The 20,370-nt window shown below is 40.7% G+C and overlaps 7 protein-coding genes across 8 annotated transcripts; 5 read left to right on the top strand and 2 right to left on the bottom strand.

Annotated features, from left to right (window-relative positions):
* Positions 1-597: 597 nt before the first annotated feature.
* Positions 598-2,762, top strand: BCR41DRAFT_397005 (hypothetical protein; the record flags this gene model as incomplete). The annotated part of the gene is made up of 4 exons (XM_022028854.1): positions 598-704; positions 789-877; positions 981-1,384; positions 1,497-2,762. 4 exons carry the CDS (start codon positions 598-600, stop codon positions 2,760-2,762), a joined length of 1,866 nt encoding a protein of 621 aa, XP_021880627.1.
* Positions 2,763-2,901: 139 nt separating this feature from the next.
* On the top strand, positions 2,902-4,404 carry BCR41DRAFT_422742 (hypothetical protein). Its single transcript, XM_022030192.1, has 4 exons — positions 2,902-3,426; positions 3,542-3,602; positions 4,000-4,079; positions 4,182-4,404. The coding sequence occupies exons 1-4, from the start codon at positions 3,250-3,252 to the stop codon at positions 4,290-4,292; spliced, it is 429 nt and encodes a 142-aa protein (XP_021880626.1). The 5' UTR covers positions 2,902-3,249; the 3' UTR covers positions 4,293-4,404.
* On the bottom strand, positions 4,344-4,870 carry BCR41DRAFT_422741 (hypothetical protein; the record flags this gene model as incomplete). Its single annotated transcript, XM_022030191.1, has 2 exons — positions 4,501-4,870; positions 4,344-4,366 (listed from the first exon to the last, which is right to left on the bottom strand). The coding sequence occupies exons 1-2, from the start codon at positions 4,775-4,777 to the stop codon at positions 4,344-4,346; spliced, it is 300 nt and encodes a 99-aa protein (XP_021880625.1). The 5' UTR covers positions 4,778-4,870.
* A 624-nt stretch (positions 4,871-5,494) lies between these two features.
* Positions 5,495-6,009, top strand: BCR41DRAFT_89776 (hypothetical protein). Its single transcript, XM_022031072.1, has one exon. It carries the CDS (start codon positions 5,602-5,604, stop codon positions 5,890-5,892), a length of 291 nt encoding a protein of 96 aa, XP_021880624.1. The 5' UTR covers positions 5,495-5,601; the 3' UTR covers positions 5,893-6,009.
* A 102-nt stretch (positions 6,010-6,111) lies between these two features.
* Positions 6,112-7,245, top strand: BCR41DRAFT_371359 (histone-fold-containing protein; the record flags this gene model as incomplete). The annotated part of the gene is made up of 4 exons (XM_022026599.1): positions 6,112-6,417; positions 6,665-6,702; positions 6,856-7,057; positions 7,150-7,245. 4 exons carry the CDS (start codon positions 6,112-6,114, stop codon positions 7,243-7,245), a joined length of 642 nt encoding a protein of 213 aa, XP_021880623.1.
* Positions 7,246-8,987: 1,742 nt separating this feature from the next.
* On the bottom strand, positions 8,988-15,583 carry BCR41DRAFT_355054 (hypothetical protein). The gene is made up of 12 exons (XM_022024443.1): positions 14,854-15,583; positions 14,231-14,574; positions 14,008-14,034; positions 13,733-13,909; positions 12,879-13,580; positions 12,601-12,778; positions 12,467-12,525; positions 12,214-12,382; positions 11,743-12,105; positions 10,263-11,648; positions 10,018-10,118; positions 8,988-9,883 (listed from the first exon to the last, which is right to left on the bottom strand). The coding sequence occupies exons 1-12, from the start codon at positions 15,347-15,349 to the stop codon at positions 9,038-9,040; spliced, it is 4,848 nt and encodes a 1,615-aa protein (XP_021880622.1). The 5' UTR covers positions 15,350-15,583; the 3' UTR covers positions 8,988-9,037.
* Positions 15,584-16,065: 482 nt separating this feature from the next.
* Positions 16,066-18,014, top strand: BCR41DRAFT_422738 (hypothetical protein). 2 transcript variants are annotated; one of them, XM_022030189.1, is made up of 7 exons: positions 16,066-16,281; positions 16,451-16,568; positions 16,669-16,680; positions 16,861-17,007; positions 17,112-17,138; positions 17,333-17,630; positions 17,742-18,014. In XM_022030189.1, exons 1-7 carry the CDS (start codon positions 16,223-16,225, stop codon positions 18,005-18,007), a joined length of 927 nt encoding a protein of 308 aa, XP_021880620.1. In that variant the 5' UTR covers positions 16,066-16,222; the 3' UTR covers positions 18,008-18,014. The 2 variants fall into 2 exon arrangements, with proteins under 2 accessions (XP_021880620.1, XP_021880621.1); XM_022030190.1 differs by lacking the exons at positions 17,112-17,138; positions 17,333-17,630; positions 17,742-18,014 and having other exon boundaries at positions 16,139-16,281; positions 16,762-16,872.
* Positions 18,015-20,370: the final 2,356 nt, after the last annotated feature.

Genomic DNA, 20,370 nt, shown 5'->3' with positions numbered 1-20,370 from the left:
ATTTCTTTGAGTATGAGAGCGAGCTATCAACATACTCACTCGATGGATGTAAACCCAAGTCTAAATCTTCCGCAGGAAATATTTTATGACCTGAGATACCAAAGCATCCTGCGCACGACTCTGACTTTTTTATGAGAAAGTAAAAAAAAAAAAATGCCTACTTGCAGTTTCTGAGTCTTTCGATCAACGATCGAAGCATGTGCAATAAAGTCCGCAGCTCTATTTGCGCGACAGCAATTCGTGAGATAAGTCTAGAGCTAGAGCCACAAGTCAACAAGCAAGCCAACAAAAGCACTGCGTATGTCAAAGTTGATCCTCCTCTGACCAGATTGTCTTCCGGCCCAAGTTCGGCTATCGTAGCTTTCAGATAAGACAAAAGTCAGGCTGCTAATCAAGTCTTCAATATGTTGATCTGCTTAGGCATTTGGAGAATTGCTGTGGGATGAAAAATGTGGTTCTTGACATAAAACTTAATCTTGATAATCCTGCACTTTCTGCACTTTCTGCACTTTCTGCACTTTATTCTTTCACTTGCACCATCCGTTTGACCTATATTTTTTTTCAAATGCAACACACATCCTTCCTTCAAAAGCTATCATGGTCTTCATAGTAAAGTCTTCTGCTACACGTTCTAGTTCCCCATCTACCCTCACATATGGGAGCTCAGATGCAGTGCATGAGCTTAATTATATCCCTTTTGCAAAGTATTGCCTCTTCGTGCCCTAGCATGTTAATTTAGAAATGATGGATAGAATCTGACCACATTACTTTCTATATCTTATTGACAGGGCCTCAAGGGCTTTTGTCAGGCAAACTGATGACGCTTCCAGTCCTCATTCACCTGTTATAAGCCAATGGTCAGCTACAAACATTGGGGGTTGGTGTCCTACTTACATATAATTTTCCGAATCGCATTTGAAAATCCGAATGACCGCTATATTTCACAAGAAAAGATAGTAATCATGGTACATTTTATGTAGATGCCAAAGTGCCCAAGCTAGACGATGCACTAGAATATGATGAGATAGCTCCTCCATGCGTACAGGATCTCGAAAAAAGACCGACTTGCTTCGACAACTCTTCAAATCCCACAATTTATTTTCCTTCTATTGCCTTGAAAGCAAATGGGTCACAGCAAGATATGGTAGACTCCGCTGTGGCTGGGAGTGATATTCAGCAACCAAGTGAAAGTGCTACAGAGTATTTCCAACATTACACTGATACAAGTTTTTCCAATCAAAATTTTGATAAAGATCAGTACCAGTATCAACGCAATAGCGAGTCTGCGATTGTAATCGAGTTACCGCCGCCACGCCTTGGAACTAGAAGACCACGTAAGCTTCATGGAAGCTGGAGCTTAAATCGAAAGTACGAAAAAATGAAGGTTTGTGTTGGACGTTGAAGTCTATGCATCTTGTTGATCCGAAGTATCACCATCTTCATATTCAAGGCTAAAAATACGTCGAGCGCCCCTTACTTGTAATAACTACTGGTAGCATGATATGGATCTGATGGTGCAGAATGAATCTTTGCAGAGACGGCAACAAATGAATGTTCCCACATATATCTACAATAGCCCAACTCCGGCATTTGAGCAGTCAGTGCAAAGGGCTATTAAGGCAGACTTCAATCCCTACAGAAATCTTGCTACTCCAGGTTTTCCGGTCCACACAGATCTCGGTAGTAGGCAGCCAAGTTTTTACCAAGGATATCAATCTATGCTCAAGCAGGGAAAAATAAATCAAGGACCCTACTCAACGAGTTTAAATGACTTGCAGAATAAGCGTGCGCGGCTTGATTCGAGGCTCTGTCATCCAGGTTACTCAGTTGACATATCAAATGTAGCGCCTATTGATAACGGCGTTTTTTCTTTGCCCCACTTTCGGTTTTCATCCTCAGCATCGAATCACGCCCTAAGGGCATCTACTAAGGTTTCTGCTCAATATTTGCCTTACTCCAGCCCAGGGACGATGGCATCACTGGAAGATGGATTCGATGATAATCCAGTATTCGAACATGTGCCTTTGAGTGATGAAACTTTACTGACTGAGTCTATAAATCCACTTCTTGATGTTGGTGGATCATTTCAATTCAGATCCCAACCGGGGGCATCAAATCCACAGGTGATGCAACGCCGGAAGAGAGGTAGTGATGACGTTCGCGAGGAGGAAGAGCAGGGACAACATACAATAGACTTTACGGGTAATTCGTGTACAGACAGTTCATTAGATCATCGACCGCAAAAGTCAGTCGGTTTGGTTGATCGGATCCACCAAGTTGGGTCAGAGATCCGAGCTTCTGTATCTGCAGCCATCCCAAGGTTTGGAGGCTCAATTCTACGAAACATGGACAAAGAAGAAGAAAGACGGCAGCTGCGTCTGAGATCGAGATTTGGCCTGGGTATACCGTGCATTCAACGACGGCCTAGGGATTTGACAAAGTCGTTTCCAAAGCTGGTAAATAAACATCTGACCTCAGGAGGAAATAAAACTTCAGATTTGCAAAGGAGTAATAGTGACCACAATCCTTCAGCTGCTCCGACCCTGAACATGGATAGTGATTCAGCAAACCTATCGAATTCAATCATGCCTCCTGCATGCGAAGGATGCATGCTACCGGCAACTCCTTCCTCAGTTACGAAAGACGTGGTTTTTCCTAGTGATAAACGGCCACACAGTGGTGATGAAATAAAATCAACAGACCAGGATATGCACCGCATTTCGCTTCTTGAGCAAGAGATAAAGAGCGTCGTTGAATATTGAATATTAATTTTTTTCTTTGCATGTCAACGAGTCAGACGTAGAAGTCGACAAGTAGCATGAACTTCAACAAGTATAAAAGTTTTATAGAAGTAGCATGAATACAAAAAAATCCCACGTTTTTTTTACTCACGCTCTTCAGAAGCCGACCAAGCTCGGTGGTCCTCGTATAGGGGTCAATGCAATTTTTACATCATGCCCAAAAAAGCCAACTTGCATTTCTTACCCCTTTGATTTTAATTCCAACTCTCTCTCTTTCTCTTTTTTAAAAAAAATACTTGCATTGCACATCATTTACCTTCACTTCCTCTCGAACCCTCAAGTGCAACCATAGACAGTACTTTCAACCTACTGCCTCATCTACAAAGTATCAACAGTAGCACAGATCAAGGTCCCCAGCAAATCTGAGTGAGCTTTATATAAGCAATAGCTGGCATTATCTACCACCTGAAGATCTGGCTCATAAGACCAAATAGCTATCAAGACTATCATGCCTCCAAAGGGACGAAAACGTACTGGCCCCTCCGCCTCCCCCACCGCTGCCGCCACGCCACCTCCTACATCTCCCTCCTCAGGAACGAAAAAAGAAGACTCTACAAAGCATGGCGAGGGCGAGCACATCGAAAGTGCAACAAAGAAGCAAGACTCTAAATTAACCAATTACAAGGTTGGTTTTTTTTTTTTTTTTTTTTTTTTTTTTTTTTAATTTTTTTTATTTTATTGATTGTTTGTATTTCAGTACTAACAATTGCCGTTTTTTATCATCCTGTTATTCCTTTTAGTTTGAATGGAAGCATGGTGGTGATGTTGTCAAAGTCACTGGCACCTTCGACAACTGGAAAGGTATGAAATGCAAACGCTCAACAGACAAGGAATCGTAGTGAGGTTTTGATGGATGTTTTTTTTTTTTTTTTTTTTTTTTTTTTTTTCCCTCAAATTTTATTGATACGTGGTTCTGTGGAGAGGACCGTGAGATAACCTAATTAATGGCGGCTTTGACATCACTTCGACGCAACATCCGCAAAGTGTAACTTTTAGGTTTTTTCTAATATGCGCCAGAGATCGCATTAGAGACGAAATATGTTCCACCATTCTTTTTTTTTTTTTTTTTTTTTTTTTTATTACAGAAAAATGGGTCTGAAAAAGAGGTAAAAAGTAAAGCTAATTAGAACTTGGCCAACGTTGTCTCTGACCTTTAATTTCTTTCTGGTGATGGTTACAAATGAATTCTATTACATAGGATCAATTGTAATGGATAGATCCAAGGACAACCCAGACCATTTTGAAAAAAATGTTGATATCGATCGCTCACAGAAAGTGGTATGCTTAAAAAAAAAAAAAAAAAAAAAAAAAAAAAGACCTTAATATGCTACAAGTCCATTAACATCTTTTGCCTCTTTTAATTCTGCTACGGAAATGTAGTTTTTCAAGTTCATTGTCGATGGTAAATGGGTGTGCGCAGACGAGTTTATAACCGAGTATGACAATGTCAATAATATGAACAACGTACTTCCCCCAGTCAACCAAAAATAAGAGAAAGAAGAAAAAAAAAAACAGTTTTTCATATTTTCTTTTTGGCACCCTTTAAGAGGGGTGTTTCTTCTTTTCTGAATAATAAAAACTTTATTGTATCGAGAGAGTGAGGAGTTGCTCAAATATGATATTTACAAGGCTGACAACTTGTCTTTTTTCTCATTGTCGATAATGTGAACGCCGATATGTTGATGTTGTTATATTTTACGTTCAGCGTCTCCACGTGCAGAGTTGAGGTGTCCTTTAGCTTCCATGGATTTGTCCCCAGTAGCGGCGCCGACAGTACGTTGTGCTGCACCTTCGATATTATGGGCCACGCCCTTGGCCTTTTGTGCTGCTTGGGAAGCCATACCAGAAACCTTGGCTTCGGCCTGCTGGGCCATACCAGAAGCTTTCATGGACTCATTGCCGAGAGCAGACCCAACGGCCTTCTTGGCGCCACCAACGGCGGATTTGACAGAGTTTGCGATTCTTGCGGAAGACATGATGTGTTTGTGTATGATGGATGTTTTAAGAGATGAAAGATGAATGTGGGAGAGGACTATATATGTTTTCCGGTTTCCATGGGTATGGCTCTGATGACAGGATCAAGATGTCATATTTTTTGAAAAATAGCATGCGTGTCACCAATTCGTCATTATTAAAATTAAATAGAAATAAAAACGCGTCGTTGCTTGTCCTTTTGTCTAGAGTTGGCATGACACATTCCTTTGCTTCTGTTTTAGATGGTATATGGAAGCTCTTTTTTTTTTTTTTTTTTTTTTTAATAGCTTGTGCTACTTTTCATTTCAGAATGAAGTGTTGGGAAACAGCAATGAAAGAGATATATATATTAAGCATATCAAGCCATTTATTTCCTATGAACGTGCCGATCGCGACGAGAATCAAATGTGATCACTAGAATGTCACGTCAACTGAATAAGAGAAAGAGAAAAGCAAACGATTTCTCAGCGATGTTGAGGAGGCAGCAGAATGTATTGTCCATGATACCTGTATCAAACTCCACTACATTAACAGAAATGGTAACATCAGGTTCAGCACAGCTCAAACTTGAATGGTTGGAGAGGAGATGGGGTCCTAGAGGAGGGAACTAAAGGTCGTTTCGTTCCTTCATAACCTGGACATGAAATACTGACAGAGACATGTATACAAAACACATGTCTAGGATAGAAGAAATGAAGAATATGCACAGAAAAAGCTATTTCCAATGACTGATTAACAGGGAATAAAGGTATGCGCCAAAATCGTATATTTTCTTGTCCCGATGTGATATGATTGCTCCATCTGAACACGTTTCTCACAGTGTGTAATGGAGACATGTACATGGAGATATGCTTTGTTTGTTTGTTTATTTGTTTTTTTTTTTTTGAGTTTTATTGTTGAATACCATGTTATTGAATGTTATAACCAAAAATGTTTCTACAGCGTTTTCTTCTTACGGCACCCAAACCCCCTCCTTCCTCCCTTCCTCCTTCTCCACTCAACGCTCTCCCTTTTTTTATTTTTTATTTTTTTCTATTGTCTCATTTGGTGCCCGACATTGTACCCTTCCTTCCTTCTTTTGAATTCCAGGAACACAAGAACCAAAAGATTTAAATAAAGAACTTTGGGAGTCATTGCTCATCAACCAACTTACATTATTGTGGACAATTCTCATTTGTTCATTCCTCCACCCATCCTAGTCATCCTACTGGCGAGCCTCCCCCCCCCTCTCTCTCTCTCTCTCTCTCTCTCTCTCTCTCTCTCTCTCTCTCTCTCTCTCTCTCCTTTTTCTCTCTCTCTTTATCTTCAAATATATCCAAGATTTCCTCATTAAATAATGTATGACTCATATCAGCAGCATACAGCACCCCCGAGTGCTTCTTCAAGGGGTGGCGGCAGTACAGGAACGGCTACTACTACAGCACCAACTGCAACAACGACTAGTAGTGGAGCTGGCGGTGGCGGTGGAAGTAGCAGTGCTGCGGGATCTTCGTCCACAGTACAGCAACAACAGCAACAGTTTGCACAAGAATTTTGGGAGGAACAGATTATTGCCGCGGAACAATTTGATTCCGACTTTAAGAACCATCCTTTACCATTAGCACGTATCAAGAAAGTCATGAAGTCTGATCCTGATGTGAAGGTAAAAAAAAGAAAAAAAAAAATGAAAGATCAAGAATAGGGACGGATGAAACAGGAAAAAGAAAACGGGAAGCTTTGAAAGGAATGAACGACGTATTAAAATCGAAATCCGATGTGTCCATTGGATCATCATTGTTTGTCGGGCTAGAACACGCAACAGATGGGTGAAAGAGGGAAAGTTAATCATCAGCGACTAACGCTTTTTTATTATCATTCGGTCATTTTTGCCTTACTTACTGGGATAATAGATGATCTCCGCAGAGGCGCCTATTTTGTTTTCCAAAGCGTAAGCAAGTCTTCCTCCATGCAGAAGAAGATTGCGACTTATCATTGACACGTTTCCATATGACAAGTCCACACTCTCCATATTTTAAAACCAATCAGCTTTTTTTTTTTTTTTTTTTTTTTTTTTTTTTTTTTAATTCTGGTAATGTCACAGCTGTGAGATCTTCATCTGTGAAATCACAAGGAGGGCGTGGCTGCATGCGGAGGAGAACAAGCGGAGAACATTGCAACGAAGCGATGTCGCCAGCGCAGTCTCACGTTCGGATCAATTCGACTTTTTAATCGATATTGTTCCTCGAGAAGAGCCGCCCAAGATGAACAAGCGATCAACTAATCGTGAAGATCCTGCACCAGAGGTAAACAAAAGAGATGACTGTAGTAACGGGATAAAGGATAAAGTAAGCTCTTACATTACATGGGAGCTGACTTTTTTTTTTTTTTTAACAAGCCCGAGGTCTATGACGAACACCAACAACAATATGCTCAATATTACCCTCAAGGTCCTGGAGGACTCACTGGATATCCTCATGTAAGAATACAATAATGACGGCATCGAACCCAAAAAAAAAAAAAAAAAAAAAAAAAGTCTTTACCCCAATCTTTTAATGTTTTGCCACCAATTGTTTGTCAACATCATGTCCTAACCTATCGATTTGTTTACTTCGCGTTATTTTCAAGGCTATTGACCCTCATTTCTATCAGGTCTCACAGGACCAATTTCAACAGTACATGCAATACCAGCAACAGGCATATGCTCAACCCCCCACGGTATCAGCACCAGGAAGCACAGGGTCTCAAACGCACTCAAGAAGTGGATCTTCTAGCTATCCTCAAGACCCCTCGTCTCGGCAGTAAACAAACAAACAAACAAAAACTAAACAAAGCAGAAGCAACAATATACAAAAATATAGATAAAGCAAAGGAAAAAAGAAATCGGGATTATTATTTCATTAGAAAAAAAAAGTCAAATACCAATCGATTTTATCATTATTTTGTACCTCCCAAAGTATCGCAGCAAAGGCAACCCCCTCCCCATTAAATTTAGTAAATAAATCGACTTATTATTTAACCATACACAAATCATCATATCGCGTTCTTCATCATTGACCAATAAGCCTCAAATGCATTAGATACGGGTGATGATCTGTTTGCCATCTTTATTTCCTGACAATCAACCCCTATTTACTATTTCATTATTAAAGTGAAGCTGTGGAGTCTGAAATATGATCGAATCAGTTCCAAGTGCATTAAAAACCACAGAAAAATATAACATCTTGCATTCAACAACTAATCTGCAGCCTTAAAAAAATTTTATGCTTCCATTGAAACCAAAGTCTAAAATCAAATCTAAAGCAAAAAGTTTCTAGGACACGCGTCGTAGGCTCTCCGCTCTATTGAGCATTGGCTTTGCAACAGTAAACAAGTCAATTCAAATATCACCGACAAAAAGCCTTTTTTTTTTAACCATCATTCCACAGACTTACTGATACGCCATTACCTTTCTTTTATCATATTTTATCTCATTTTACTTTTTCAATACCAAGATCCTCAACAACACTTCTGGAGAAGGAGTCAAGGCACGGTTGGTCTTTCTCACAACATTAGTCCCTAATGATCAGGATTGCGGATTTTTTTTTTTTTTTTTTTCTTGTCGTAGTGCTCTCATACAACAGAAAAGTAGAGTTCATTTTGGAAAGTAAGGCTTATACTAGCATCTTTGCCACTTATCTTGATTACTGCATAAACTTCATAACATCAGTATAGAAGGTCAATCGGATTTTGAGATAGGCTTTTTTTTTAAGGTGGGCGGATCAAATTTTAGGACCACGCGTCCAACGTAGAAGGCAAGGTCGAATTGTCAATCTGTCTGCCGTCAGCTCCTCAAACAACTATACCAGCGCAGCACCAAGATGTCTCCGACGCTCTAGAAAAAAAAAAAAAAAAAAAAAAAAAAAAGAAAAAAGTGTAGAGTGTATTTACAAGAAAGTATACTTCCCTAATAACGACATTCTTTTATTGCTCGAGTCAATTCAGGATAGTCTGGGTATTTTGGCACCGTTTCAATCGCCTACGAAATATTGTCAGTAAGTATCTAGAGACTGTTCACCTCCTAGAAGCCTTTCTTTTCTTTCACTCTAAGGCAGCTACAAGCAAGCAAGCAAACAATCAAGTGAAAAAAAAAGGAAACTATTCTCATAGAGCTTATCTATCTTGCACATGTATGCATCCCTTTTTTTTTTTTTTTTTTTTTTTTTTTTTTTTTTTTTTGATTCATCAAAATTCTATCACGAGTTTTCTCAAAAAGGAGAATAAAATAAATATATTGGTATTTGCCTCTATGTGAAAATCTCCATTGGTACAACTGCGCCTTCAACTACGCCTCCAAGCAAATTTTCTCTGCACAAAAATCTTGTAGGAAATTCGACCAAATGCCCCGTCACTTTCTGTAATCGCTCAGTGACTTTCTCGACCGTAGCGCCTTCCATGGCCACATGACCCGTAAGGACTTTTTTAGGGTCGGGGACAAACGCTCTATACTCATCCCAAGTTTCGACCGTGTCATCAGGTACGCATCGAAAGACTTCTCGGAAGATCTCCGTATTCAAAGTTGCTACACGTCTCCACCAACCCTCATAAAACGAGTCGTGGATCGGGTCCATAACAATCCGATCCGCTGTATGTGGATCAGCAGCAACAGCCCCTTTAGCGGACCCATATTCAGCCGAGCCACTGTTATTTTCATCAACAGAAGGATCAGTAGTAGCAGCAGCGTCAGCGCCAGCAGCAGCGCCAGCGCCAGCAGCAGCACGATGCCAGCGTTTGATCGCTTCGCTTTCTTCAGCATCGGGTTCATGGATCTCGAGATGGCCGACGCCATCACTGAAGCGATACTGAGGTTTCTTGAAGTGTTCTAGCAGTGTGTCCAACCCAGCGCCAGTCGCCGATGAAGACTGAATTTCTTTTTGATTTTGCTGTTGATGTTGCTGCTGGTGTTGCTGTTGCTCATTCACCTTACGAATAAGCTCTAAACGCATTTCTTCTGGGTCTCGATCAGGCGCGTTTAGATCTACAGGCAATACTGAGGCACTAGTCACAACATCATGCTCCACATGGGGCAGTAGTCCGAGATGCTCCTTGAAAAGATCACAGCGAAGAGTATGAGCCATCTTACCAGCTTGATACTAAATTAGTATTATTAAAAGGAAATACAGGTTACCAAAGACACTTAATGAACTAAAGTCATAATGATATCTAACAATGAAAGAGTGAAAGGTATGGAGAGGAGGCGAAAAAAAAAGGTGAATAAATAACTTACTGGTTCACCATTCATACGCGATTTAACCATCTCAGTATCCTCAATGATTATTGCAATCTCAGAGTCACGGTAACCAAGCTGCGAACGGTCGTTGATATTAGCTAAAGGGGATTTGAGAATAAATATATGTATATAGATTTTTCAGGTTAATCTTTGTCCTCACAGCCTTCAATAAACCCTCTCCTTCTTTCCTTCGCTTCCTTTCTTCTATTATTCGTTTTTTTTTTTTTTTTTTTTTTTTTTACCTGATCCACAAATAATAATCCTGTCATCAACAATCATCAACTTGCTATGGATGTAGAGTTGTTCTGTTACAAAGTCATCCACTTCGTCATCCACGATCGGCTTCTCCACCTTAACTTCAGGTATGTCCGCTTTCGGATGACGTGCGGGGTATGCACCACCACTGACAGAGGTGCCAGCTCCAATCTGCTCACCAACTTCAGTAGTGCTGGCAGTAGGAGCAGACTCGACAGTCGATTTGGGTTCATGAGTAGCGACCTCTTTCTCGTCCCATGCAGGTTTAGGCGCAACTTCTTTACCAAAGTCCTCATATCCGCGTATAAAACCTTTTTCTCGTAACTCTTCCAGCTCCAACTCCACAGAATCCGCATCATCATCGTCGGAATGTTCGCTATGGCCGTGGTGATGGTGGTGGTGATGGTGACGATGGTGTCGAATCGGGTGACGCAGGCGCTGTGCTTTGGGCTTTTGGCCAACCCGACGATGTAGCGGCTCCAGGTTGCCGTCTTGTTTAGTGCCCTTAATCTTTTCAATTGCTGAATGCATCATGGTTCCAAGTCCATCCAGTAGTCTAGGACCCTTTTCTCCTACTCTTCTGAAGTTGTGCTCTCCAGCAGCAATCTCTGCTTCCATGGTTTCACGTTGGATCTCTTCGTTGATCTCTTTATCCGCTAATGAAGTTTCGGTCGTAGCAGGGACATATCCGAGTTCCTTCGTAGCTGGGCTCATAGCATGTTTTGTTATACTTTCATCCCATGTCCTCTGCTCATCTAGAGCCTTGCGTTGGCTTGCAATAGCCTTAATTCTTTTAGCCTCTTCATCCTTTGGGATCGGTTGCAGAAGAAACTTGGATGCAAGCGAGCTGTCTTCTATTAAATCATCGTCGGTCAGCACCGAATCCACATCCAGTAGACTATCTGCTTTCACAGCTGCATCTTCATCTTGATTCGCACTATCTTCCATATGTAATGGTTGCTGCTGCTCTTGCTGTTGCCCATCCTGTGCGAGCTTCACTCTCTCCCTCCGTTGCTTGATTTCTGCCTCCTTGACTGCTTCAACAATTGCATCGAATTTTCCATGTTTGATCCTGTCAAAACTACGAAGACCAAAGAAGCCAATGTATTGGTCCGGATCGACCCCTTCAGCGATCAATCGCTCCAACACCGAGTTCCCGCCACGGGAGATCGAGACGTATTGGAAATGCATGATTTTGCGGAGCGTACCCGCATCGCCAGCCATTATATCGGCTTCGAAAGCAGGCATAAGTGGCATGACCACAACCACACGAAATTTTTTACGCTCTCTGTGCGCACGCAAAATGCGGTTTACCAGCGCAATACCGATCGTGTTCTTGATACTTGCGTTGCCATTCTCAGCAGCCAAAGTAACTAAGTAATTGAGGTGAAGGATCATTTAGCCAACTTCGCTAAGCACTGCATTCCACCAATGACTATTTTTTTTTTTTTTCTTTGCTTTACTTACCGAAAAACTGGTTTTCAATGTAGATAAAATGCTCTGCATTTTCAATGCTACTCAAGTATGCATCTTGGATAGAGCGTTCCAGATTCACGCCTTGGGACCAAAGAGTGCTGCTCCTCAATATTTGCACCTTTTGTGAACCTGTCCATCCCCTCTCATTACGTGTACTCACAAACTCACCCTTGGGTGCCAAGAATTTCATGTGCGATTTCTTCATGCCCTTTTCTTTTTTCACAAAGTTCCATCTTTGCACGAAATGGCGAGCGACATCACGCGCCACTTGCCCTACCATGCTCATGTGCACATCGTGCCATGGCATACGCGCAAGGAGCTTTCTTTCAATTATATTGGTGCTGTATTTTTTGACTAGATGTGGAAGTAGTAATGATAATAGAAACATTTGTTTAGTTTTTTTTTTTTTTTTTTTTTTTTTTTTTTTTCCTTTGGAAAAAAAGAGTGCCTCAAGTTCATTACCGTTCACAAAGTCCTTGATGCGCGGGTTTGAGTAATCCTGGCCAGGCCAAATAACACTCTTTCCAGAGGGATGATAATCCGAAAGCTGATGTGTTCTACTGTCATAACGCCCAAAACAAAGATCTAAACCACCAATGAAAGCCAGTCGGCAATCAATGACACAGATTTTCTGAATAAAATAAAAGAAAGTCAATACTATTAAGGAGAGCAACAATACGAGGCAACATTTTTTTATGATGTCCGGAATCCCTACCTCATGATGAGCCCAAAATTGTGTTGCATTCACGCTGATATGATCGGGATGGCGTTGGACTGAAAACATTTTTTTGTAAGCTAAGCTGTAGGTCAAAAAGTATATCGAACATTTTTTTTCTTTTTTTTCTTTACCTTGAATATTTGGATGAAGATTTTGGAGCCAGATCTTCGTATGCGCAGAATCGAGAGATAGGGCAAGCGAAATTTCCTTGTAAACCACGATGTAGATCATGACGCCTTCCATAGCCTTCTTTTTCAGCAATCGATCCAGTCTGAATTCCTCATTCTTTTCTGGAGGGCGGCGGAGATACTAAAAGTGTGTGTAATATAAAGTCAAATGTCAGCTTGGATACCCCTTCCATCCTCTACCTCTTTTGATCTCTTTGGCGTCCACAATCCTCCCAATTTACCAGTTCAGGGGAGAGCCACCAGTCACAGATATAGATTTCTGTCTTGGCCGCCATGATCGCATCCGACACTGCATGGAAGTAATCCTTTCCATCGACATAGTATCGTACTTTTGCATTCTCTCTTTGAGGAGCAAAACTGCCAAACCGGTGAGATCTGACCCAAGGACTGGCCTGCTTCATCTTATTGAAGTGCTCCATCCATTCTAATATCTCTCTGTTATGATCTCCTTTAATCTCGATCCTTCGATGCATATTTCCAATTTCGATATGATGCATATTCAATCCGAGAGAATGTCCTTTTTGTTCAACAAAGAAGTTTTGATCAAACAAGAACACATCCGTCATTTCCTCAGATCCAACACTCGAACAGAAGGCCATGTAAGAATCACGCAGAATCGCCCAATTCTTTTCCCAGCGCGAAATTCCTTTAAAGCCACAGATCGTACGCGAACTATCCGTGACTTTGGTGTCCACATATGCCTCTTTACCCTTCCAACCCATATCTTTAGTCAATGACATGGCGGAGATTTCCAGAAACTCGTATAGATCATACGCAATCGTCCAGTTGAGCTTTTGAAGGACTTCTAAGAGATAGTTTTGAAGTGCACGGCGTCGAGTAAAATTTGTTTCACGTATATAGTTCATTTTTTCCTGGCCCTCCATACCCCAACTGGCTTTTGCTATTGAGAAGGCATATGTGAGCTAAAACAAGTATTTTTTTTTTTTTTTTATTCCGTTGGAAAATCAAGATGTCATTTTTGAGAAGGAAGAAAAGACGAAAATAGGATGAATACATGACATGTGCCAAAAAAAAAAAAAAAAAAAAAAAAAAAAGAAAGAAAACTTGTTCTCACCTGGTTTGGGAAGCTGGGGAGGTTCTCGAAACGCTTAGCAGCGAGGATGAGATGGAGCTTATAAAACTCATATAGAGTTCTGCAGATAACCCATTTAACATCACCATACTGAAGTTCAACACGGAAGATAATGTGTTTAGCCAAACCGGGTTCAATTTTAGAATCAGTCACCGCAACCTACAAGAAGGAAGGTTGAATGATAATTAGTGCTAGAGTTATTTGTAATGTGTATTTCAATCACCACGTATTTAACACAGAATGAATAAAAAACGCACCTTAAGCATCTGGAAGATTACAGGAGGCTAATAAAAAAAAAAATCATAACCAATTTTAGCAATGCGTAACATTAACATTTCATGGAAATGAAGGGCTGTGAGCCCTGCTCCTTCAACAGGCTTTGTGGTTGCTCATGCAAAAATAGAAAGTAGTGCGTTGAATCCAAAACCGAGGCAAAAAAAAAAAAAAAAAAAAAAAAAAAGAACAGGAACAAAGTCTTACCGGTCGACGGCCTTTATCATCTCTTCGAAGCCAGAGTGCAGGGATAGCGGATCCTGTTACTTCTATGGCTGCAACGGGGATCTCAACATTACCTAAGTCCCTTGATTTTGTAAAGGCAGTAGTAGCACTTTTCAGCTTTAGAGCATTTCGAACACCGTCCTTGCTAAAGATCTTTGGGAATAGGTGGGCAGAATGCCCTCTATCTCCGTGGCTTTCACCGCTGCGACGCCTCTGAAAATGAAGATGGTGCTTGTGGTGGTCAGAATCTTCAGATGCATTGTGAACTATCGAGGTTGGACGAGAGGAATGCTTCCGTGGCGTCAGCTTGGTATGTGAAGAATCTACTGTTAATGATTACAACAAAATTTTTTTTTAAAAATAAATTAGTGATGTCTTAGACGATGCAGGGTAGAGACAGAATATCAAAACAACCGGTCAATCCTTAATCCTCTGCCATTTCGGCTGAAATGATTTTAAAAATTTAATAACGTGTAGTTATCTATCGAGGATTAGTACCCTCTGCATATAGTCACCCTTTCTGATCTCCATCATGTTAATATCGATCTTGAAGTCCCAGTTAACCTTCATCATCTGAAATGGTAGGGAGAAAAAAAAACTCTTACCATGATCTAAAGGGTGTATTGGCTCTGAGGTATGCGTGGGAGCAGGCTGATGCGATGGATGATCATTCGTAATTGTTGAGGGATGGAGAGGTTGTCCCTGTTGCGTCTCAGGCAATTGATGCTGCTGCTGCTGTTGTTCTTGTTGTTGAGCAACACGTACTCGATCCACAAGATTGGCGAGCGTAAGTTTTTTGCCTGAAGGCTCAATGGTCTGTTTCTCCGGATCACTACCTTCATGCTGCTGAGATCTTTGTAGTGGTTCCAACTGATGAGGTTGTGGCTGTGGCTGTTGAAGCTGGTCTGGTTGTTTATTACCTTGCTGGTCCAAATCGAGGATCTTTTCATTTGAACTATATGGCTGGATCTTATTAGCATTTGTAACTTTGGCCAATGACTGCATAGTTTGTTGTTGCTGTGGCTGCTGCTGTTGAGACTCTCTCGAGGTCAGAGCGGAGAGATGAATAGGAGAGGAATGGTCGTGCTGTGTTGAGTTCATGGTTGTAAAGGATGTATTTTCGAGATTAGAAAACTGTGCTCTATGAATATGAAAGTAGAAAGAAGAAAGCCCACGATGGTATCAGATAGCACACGTGCAAATGAAGGGGACAAAATATGCAATAGATGTGAATGTGGATCTCAATTGTGTAGGTATCAAGAGTAGGGAAAGAGATAGGACAAAGAAAGGAAGAAAGAGTGAGGTAAAAGTGAGAAAGAATGAGGTGAAAGTGAGACAAGGAATAGGTAATCAGACATCAGTGACTTATCCGCCATTTTTATTTTTTATTTTTATTCATGTAATCACCATTATCATCACCATGTCACTCAAACTGTCACACGAACAAAGAAGAGTAAAAATGGTCTGTGCTTGAGCCCACTCGAGTCTAATTCAGCATCACAGACCGCATGTAAACTGAGTTCATTTTTGAGAAAAGTAGAAGAGAAAGAAAGAGAGTGGGAGCTGCGGGTGTGAGTGATTGGGTGGATCGATGATTTGCTTAACTAGGCACGCACCACTCAATCATTTTCATAAGTTCTCTGGTGTTGCTCCACATGCGTACTGTTGTTTACCCCTTAATCTATTTGTTTTCAAGGCAATTTCATACCTCCACTTCCGAGACCCTGCAACTGCAAGGTTGTTCTCGTGGCTGCCTTGGTGGAGTGAATAAGGAAAAGAAAAAAAAAAAAAAAAAAAAAAATTAGTGCCGTGTGTTTCTTGTTTATAAACCTTCTCCACATCTTTTCACTTGAACTTGTTCATACTACTTCTCATTCCTATTCCTATTCATCGCCAATTGTTTCTTTCATTGAAATTAATCAATACAGATCATTGAACACAGCAACTGTCCCTTTTTACACCCCGCCTAAACAAATGTTCGAGACTGTCACTCGGCCTGCAATGGCCCTGGCCTACGGAACCGCTTTGTTCAGGTACACATTGAAATCACATCCTCGTCGGTCGGATGAGCTTCTCTTCTCATTCATATTCAGCTATTGCCAAAAAAAAAAAAAAAAAAAAAAAAAAAATAGTACTAGATCTTTATTCTTGTTGTTTATTCGGAAGAAAGCGTTAACGTTTTTTTTTTTTTTTTTTCTTAAGCTTCTGTTCGTTACTTAATGTTGTGCAGGTGTTTTCATTGCTCTTGAGACCTTTCTCGAAAAGTCTCTTCTTTGAGGTGAATGCCCGTGTTGCCGGTTCTATGTGGAAAATCATGCAGGTTTGTTCATGTTTTCATCTGACGATTGACGCTGAATCTGGGGCAGGGGAAGGAAACTAACCTGATTTTACGTTTTTTGATCTTGTAAAAAAACTGATAGTTGATCATGGAGGTAAGCAATTGATTATTAGCACAGGACAATGCAACAGAATAACACGGTAGCAGGATCGATTATACTAATCACGGATAGTAGTTGAAAGATCTGCTATTGGGATAGTGCGGTCTTCGGGTATTAAATATTTTCCTAACTTTCTTCGATCTTATACTTTTAATCCGAACGTGAATCATTCAGAGAAGGCACAAGGCTGCAATAACTTTCTCGGGTGATAAAGTTCCGCACAATGAGAGTGCCATTGTCTTTGGTAATCACAGGTCGTTTGTTGACTTTTACATGTTCCATTCGGTTGCTGCCAGGAGAGGCATGGTTAATTACATGAAGGTAAGTAAAATAATCATGACACGGATCTTCATATCGCAGTCATATCTCCATCCTAAAGCGACGTTTATGCATAGCCGCTAATGATACCCATTTCCTTTTTTTAGTACTTTGCCAAAGACTCGCTCAAATATGTAAGCTTTTTTTTTTTTTTTTTTCTGGCAGTGTTGTCATTTGATATTACTTTTCTTGAGTTTTAGACTTCGCTAATTATCCTGCGGTCTTTGTTTCTATTTGTTTATTTTTTTGTCCTCAAGGTATTAACTGGAAAAATGTTCTCTCTTTTCTTACTATTACTACTCATTGCTTGCATGAATAATGCTCATAGATTCCATTTTACGGATGGGGCATGTGGATCATGGGTATGTTGTTCATCAACCGCAACTGGCAACAGGACCAAGTCAAGATTAACAAAATGTTTGCGCGGATATTGGAGATCCAGGCTCCCGTCTGGGTGGCCAGTTTCTTGGAGGGCTCACGTCTGACACCCAGCAAGTTGGCTGCGTCACAAAAGTTCATGCTCTCACGCGGTTTGCCCTTGCTGTCGAATGTCATGATGCCTAGAACAAAGGGTTTTATTGCCTGTGTCAACAAGTTTAGAGGCACACATGTCAAATGTATCTATGGTAATGGATCGACAGAGGTTTTTTATTAATGTTGAAAAAACGATCGATTTTGACTCCAGATTAATTGTTAACGACTCGTTCCGCTACTATACGGTGCCTTACTACCACTAGATTTCACATTCGCATACTACCACAAGACGAAAGGATTTGGCGTACCCCCAGATCTGGTGCGTGTTCACACAGCCCAGCTGTCACCCGAATATAAATTTCATGTACATGTGAAACGTTATAAGATTGAAGATCTGCCTGAAGATGATGAAAAGTTGAGTGAATGGGTTGTCCAAAAGTATGTTGAGAAGGATGCATTCCTAGAGAAAATGAAGGAAGACTGGACAGACAGTATCGAAGGAGGTGTTTGGACTGAGAAATGGCCTTGATTAACAAAAAAAAAAAAAAAACTAGGAAGTGAGAGGCAGTTATATTTATGATAATAAAAATAAAATTGTTTTTTCGTAGTGTAAACACCACCATGTGGATTAAATGTCTAGAAAAATAACTGACTGGGGTCAAGCGATTACCGTTCACAAGAGTTACCCGCAGCCGTAACCGGTACCTTAGTTAGGACCTGCACCCACATTCGAACACTCATAACCACTGTGGGCGAATAGGCACGCAATGTTGACATATCGAGCGACATCATCATTATCAGTAGTATCCATATTGACATTAGTTCTGGAGTTCTTCGATGACAAGTACGTCTCCTCCTTCAAGGGAGCCCATCAATAAGACATGTCAAGACAGAGTCAACTACAGATGCAGCATCTGAGCATATGGTTGGATTACTCATCACCAGCATTAGCTCTAGTCGGCCTTCTTTCGACTTCACATAGCCTTTCACTAGGAAGACGAACATGAGTACCGAAGCCGAGTTATCATTTGATCGTCATGGTCAGCTATACGACCCCTATTTCCAGGCAAATAAAATAAGTCTTCATATTTCTCGACAGCCAAGTTATAGTGCTCGATAGATTGGTGTCCGAAAGATGACAAACACAGGATTGTTGACGCAGTAAGGGTTCCAATTCGTTGGTTCGTGTTGATCTTGGTTTATGAATAACTAGGCTTGTCCTGTGCAGGCGTCTCATATTATATGCAAATAAAAGGTATTATTATATCAGCATAAATGGGTGCTTCAGAGAACCCTGATCATAGACGGATAGGCAAAGCAATGGATTGCTTAGATTGTAGGCAAATGCTCCATTAGGAATGAGTTGCCTGAGCTCCAAAGCTTTTCTCTTGGTTCGAAAGTTTAAATATAGTATATTTCATCACTCAACCTAATGGATTCTATCATTGCGGATCCTTCTCCATCAACTCAAGTAAGGATATCGCCTTGGCCGAAATCTTGCGAGATCCTCGAAGGTATTTATTTTAGTATCTCTATCAAAGGATTTTGAGTCCCAAATGAGTTGTATAATTACAGGCGGCCGTAATCATGATCAAGAGTATTCAGTAAGGCCACCGGCACAGCTATTCATGTACATACTTGGCCTTGGGCCGCTCTGGTGCCATCAGACTCGATGATAAAGATCTGCTTTGGAAAGTGGCTGAAGTGATTGGACTGGCAGAAGGTGATAGGCTTGATATCCAAACAATAGTGCTATAGACTAATAAAGTTCCATAATGTTTTAAATGGAAAGTATGCGTGTTTTTTATATTTTGTCACAAAAAACACTCCTTCATTTATGTCATGCATCAGGTGCAATCAGATTTTTCGCGAATGAACACTATTTTATACTTCCATACCGTCCGCTACACAATAGTCCAATGCTCCTTTGTCTTCTCCTTCTTCCTACAACTTCAATCTGAGTCTGCTTTGATCTTTCAATGTCCTTTTCTCTCTTCACTGACTTCTTCCAAATGAAGCGAGTAATAACACAGCTAATTCATTTTTCATGTCCATTGATTGGACTTTTTACTATCCAAAGCTTAATTTTTAAACTCGGGTTGCGAAAGTGGCCCTTGCATCAAACGCGCGTTGATCACGGACGAATATATTTTGTGCTGCCACCGCCATTGTTTGTGTTCATCTCGCTGATGAGTTTAATCCTCCATGCATTGAATATTGAATGTTTGATTAAGAGTCGCGCGACAAGAATTCGAAGGAGACATCACTGTAGTGATATCGGTGGTCATGCTTAAGACATGGAGTTGGCGGATAATAGAGCCGTCTTCTTGGTGTTAAGTTTCACAACATGCTCAAGGCAAAGGTGAGTGCCATTAAGTCGCATTCGAAGTTCTTCAGGGGAGAACTTATGAGGATCTTCTACAACATCGAACATTTCTGCGATCGCTTGATCTACAACTGTTTCGAGTGTACATCGCGTTTCCTTTTTTTTTTTTTAATGAGGTAAAACTGCAAAGGACCATGGCTGCTCCTGTTCCTGCGCCAAAACAGGTGCGAACGTAGACTAGGTGCAAGCATCCATTCAGCACAACAATGGCTGAGCCTTCCTATCACAACTTTTTTTTTATATACCTTTTTTTGGTGCATAAAATAAACGGGCATTAGTTGTTCTAGATGCATAGCGAGCTTTGGAGAAATGAGCTTTGCTGTTTATTGTGACCCACTTGTTGCATGCAGCTTCAGAAAATAGGAAGAAATGTAATACAGGAATTTTGAGAAATTAGCCTTTTCTGTTTCTATTTTAAGTTTTAAAACCATGACTCGAAGCTTTAGTCATTTATTTTTTGATTTGGAGCAGTCAAAGTCATAAACAAAAGGAAATTTTTAGCCTTT

Source organism: Lobosporangium transversale, assembly GCF_002105155.1.
Source record: "Lobosporangium transversale strain NRRL 3116 chromosome Unknown BCR41scaffold_22, whole genome shotgun sequence".
Classification (NCBI taxonomy): Eukaryota; Fungi; Mortierellomycota; class Mortierellomycetes; order Mortierellales; family Mortierellaceae; genus Lobosporangium; species Lobosporangium transversale.
Note: the sequence above shows the minus strand (reverse complement) of the source record. Positions and strands in the feature narration are given on the sequence as shown.

What these genes read in the sequence shown, in the direction of transcription:
- BCR41DRAFT_422742 (XM_022030192.1), top strand. Translation starts at nt 3,250, where the DNA reads ATGCCTCCAAAGGGACGAAAACGTACTGGCCCCTCCGCCTCCCCCACC. An exon ending in CACCTTCGACAACTGGAAAG is followed by an intron (nt 3,603 to 3,999) that starts GTATGAAATGCA and finishes TCTATTACATAG; the next exon opens with GATCAATTGTAATGGATAGA. An exon ending in TCGATCGCTCACAGAAAGTG is followed by an intron (nt 4,080 to 4,181) that starts GTATGCTTAAAA and finishes ACGGAAATGTAG; the next exon opens with TTTTTCAAGTTCATTGTCGA.
- BCR41DRAFT_89776 (XM_022031072.1), top strand. Translation starts at nt 5,602, where the DNA reads ATGGAGACATGTACATGGAGATATGCTTTGTTTGTTTGTTTATTTGTT.
- BCR41DRAFT_355054 (XM_022024443.1), bottom strand. Translation starts at nt 15,349, where the DNA reads ATGAACTCAACACAGCACGACCATTCCTCTCCTATTCATCTCTCCGCT. An exon ending in GGTGGCTCTCCCCTGAACTG is followed by an intron (nt 12,779 to 12,878) that starts GTAAATTGGGAG and finishes ACACACTTTTAG; the next exon opens with TATCTCCGCCGCCCTCCAGA. An exon ending in CGCGTATGAATGGTGAACCA is followed by an intron (nt 9,884 to 10,017) that starts GTAAGTTATTTA and finishes ATACTAATTTAG; the next exon opens with TATCAAGCTGGTAAGATGGC.
- BCR41DRAFT_422738 (XM_022030189.1), top strand. Translation starts at nt 16,223, where the DNA reads ATGTTCGAGACTGTCACTCGGCCTGCAATGGCCCTGGCCTACGGAACC. An exon ending in TACGGAACCGCTTTGTTCAG is followed by an intron (nt 16,282 to 16,450) that starts GTACACATTGAA and finishes TTTTTTCTTAAG; the next exon opens with CTTCTGTTCGTTACTTAATG. An exon ending in GCATGGTTAATTACATGAAG is followed by an intron (nt 17,008 to 17,111) that starts GTAAGTAAAATA and finishes TCCTTTTTTTAG; the next exon opens with TACTTTGCCAAAGACTCGCT.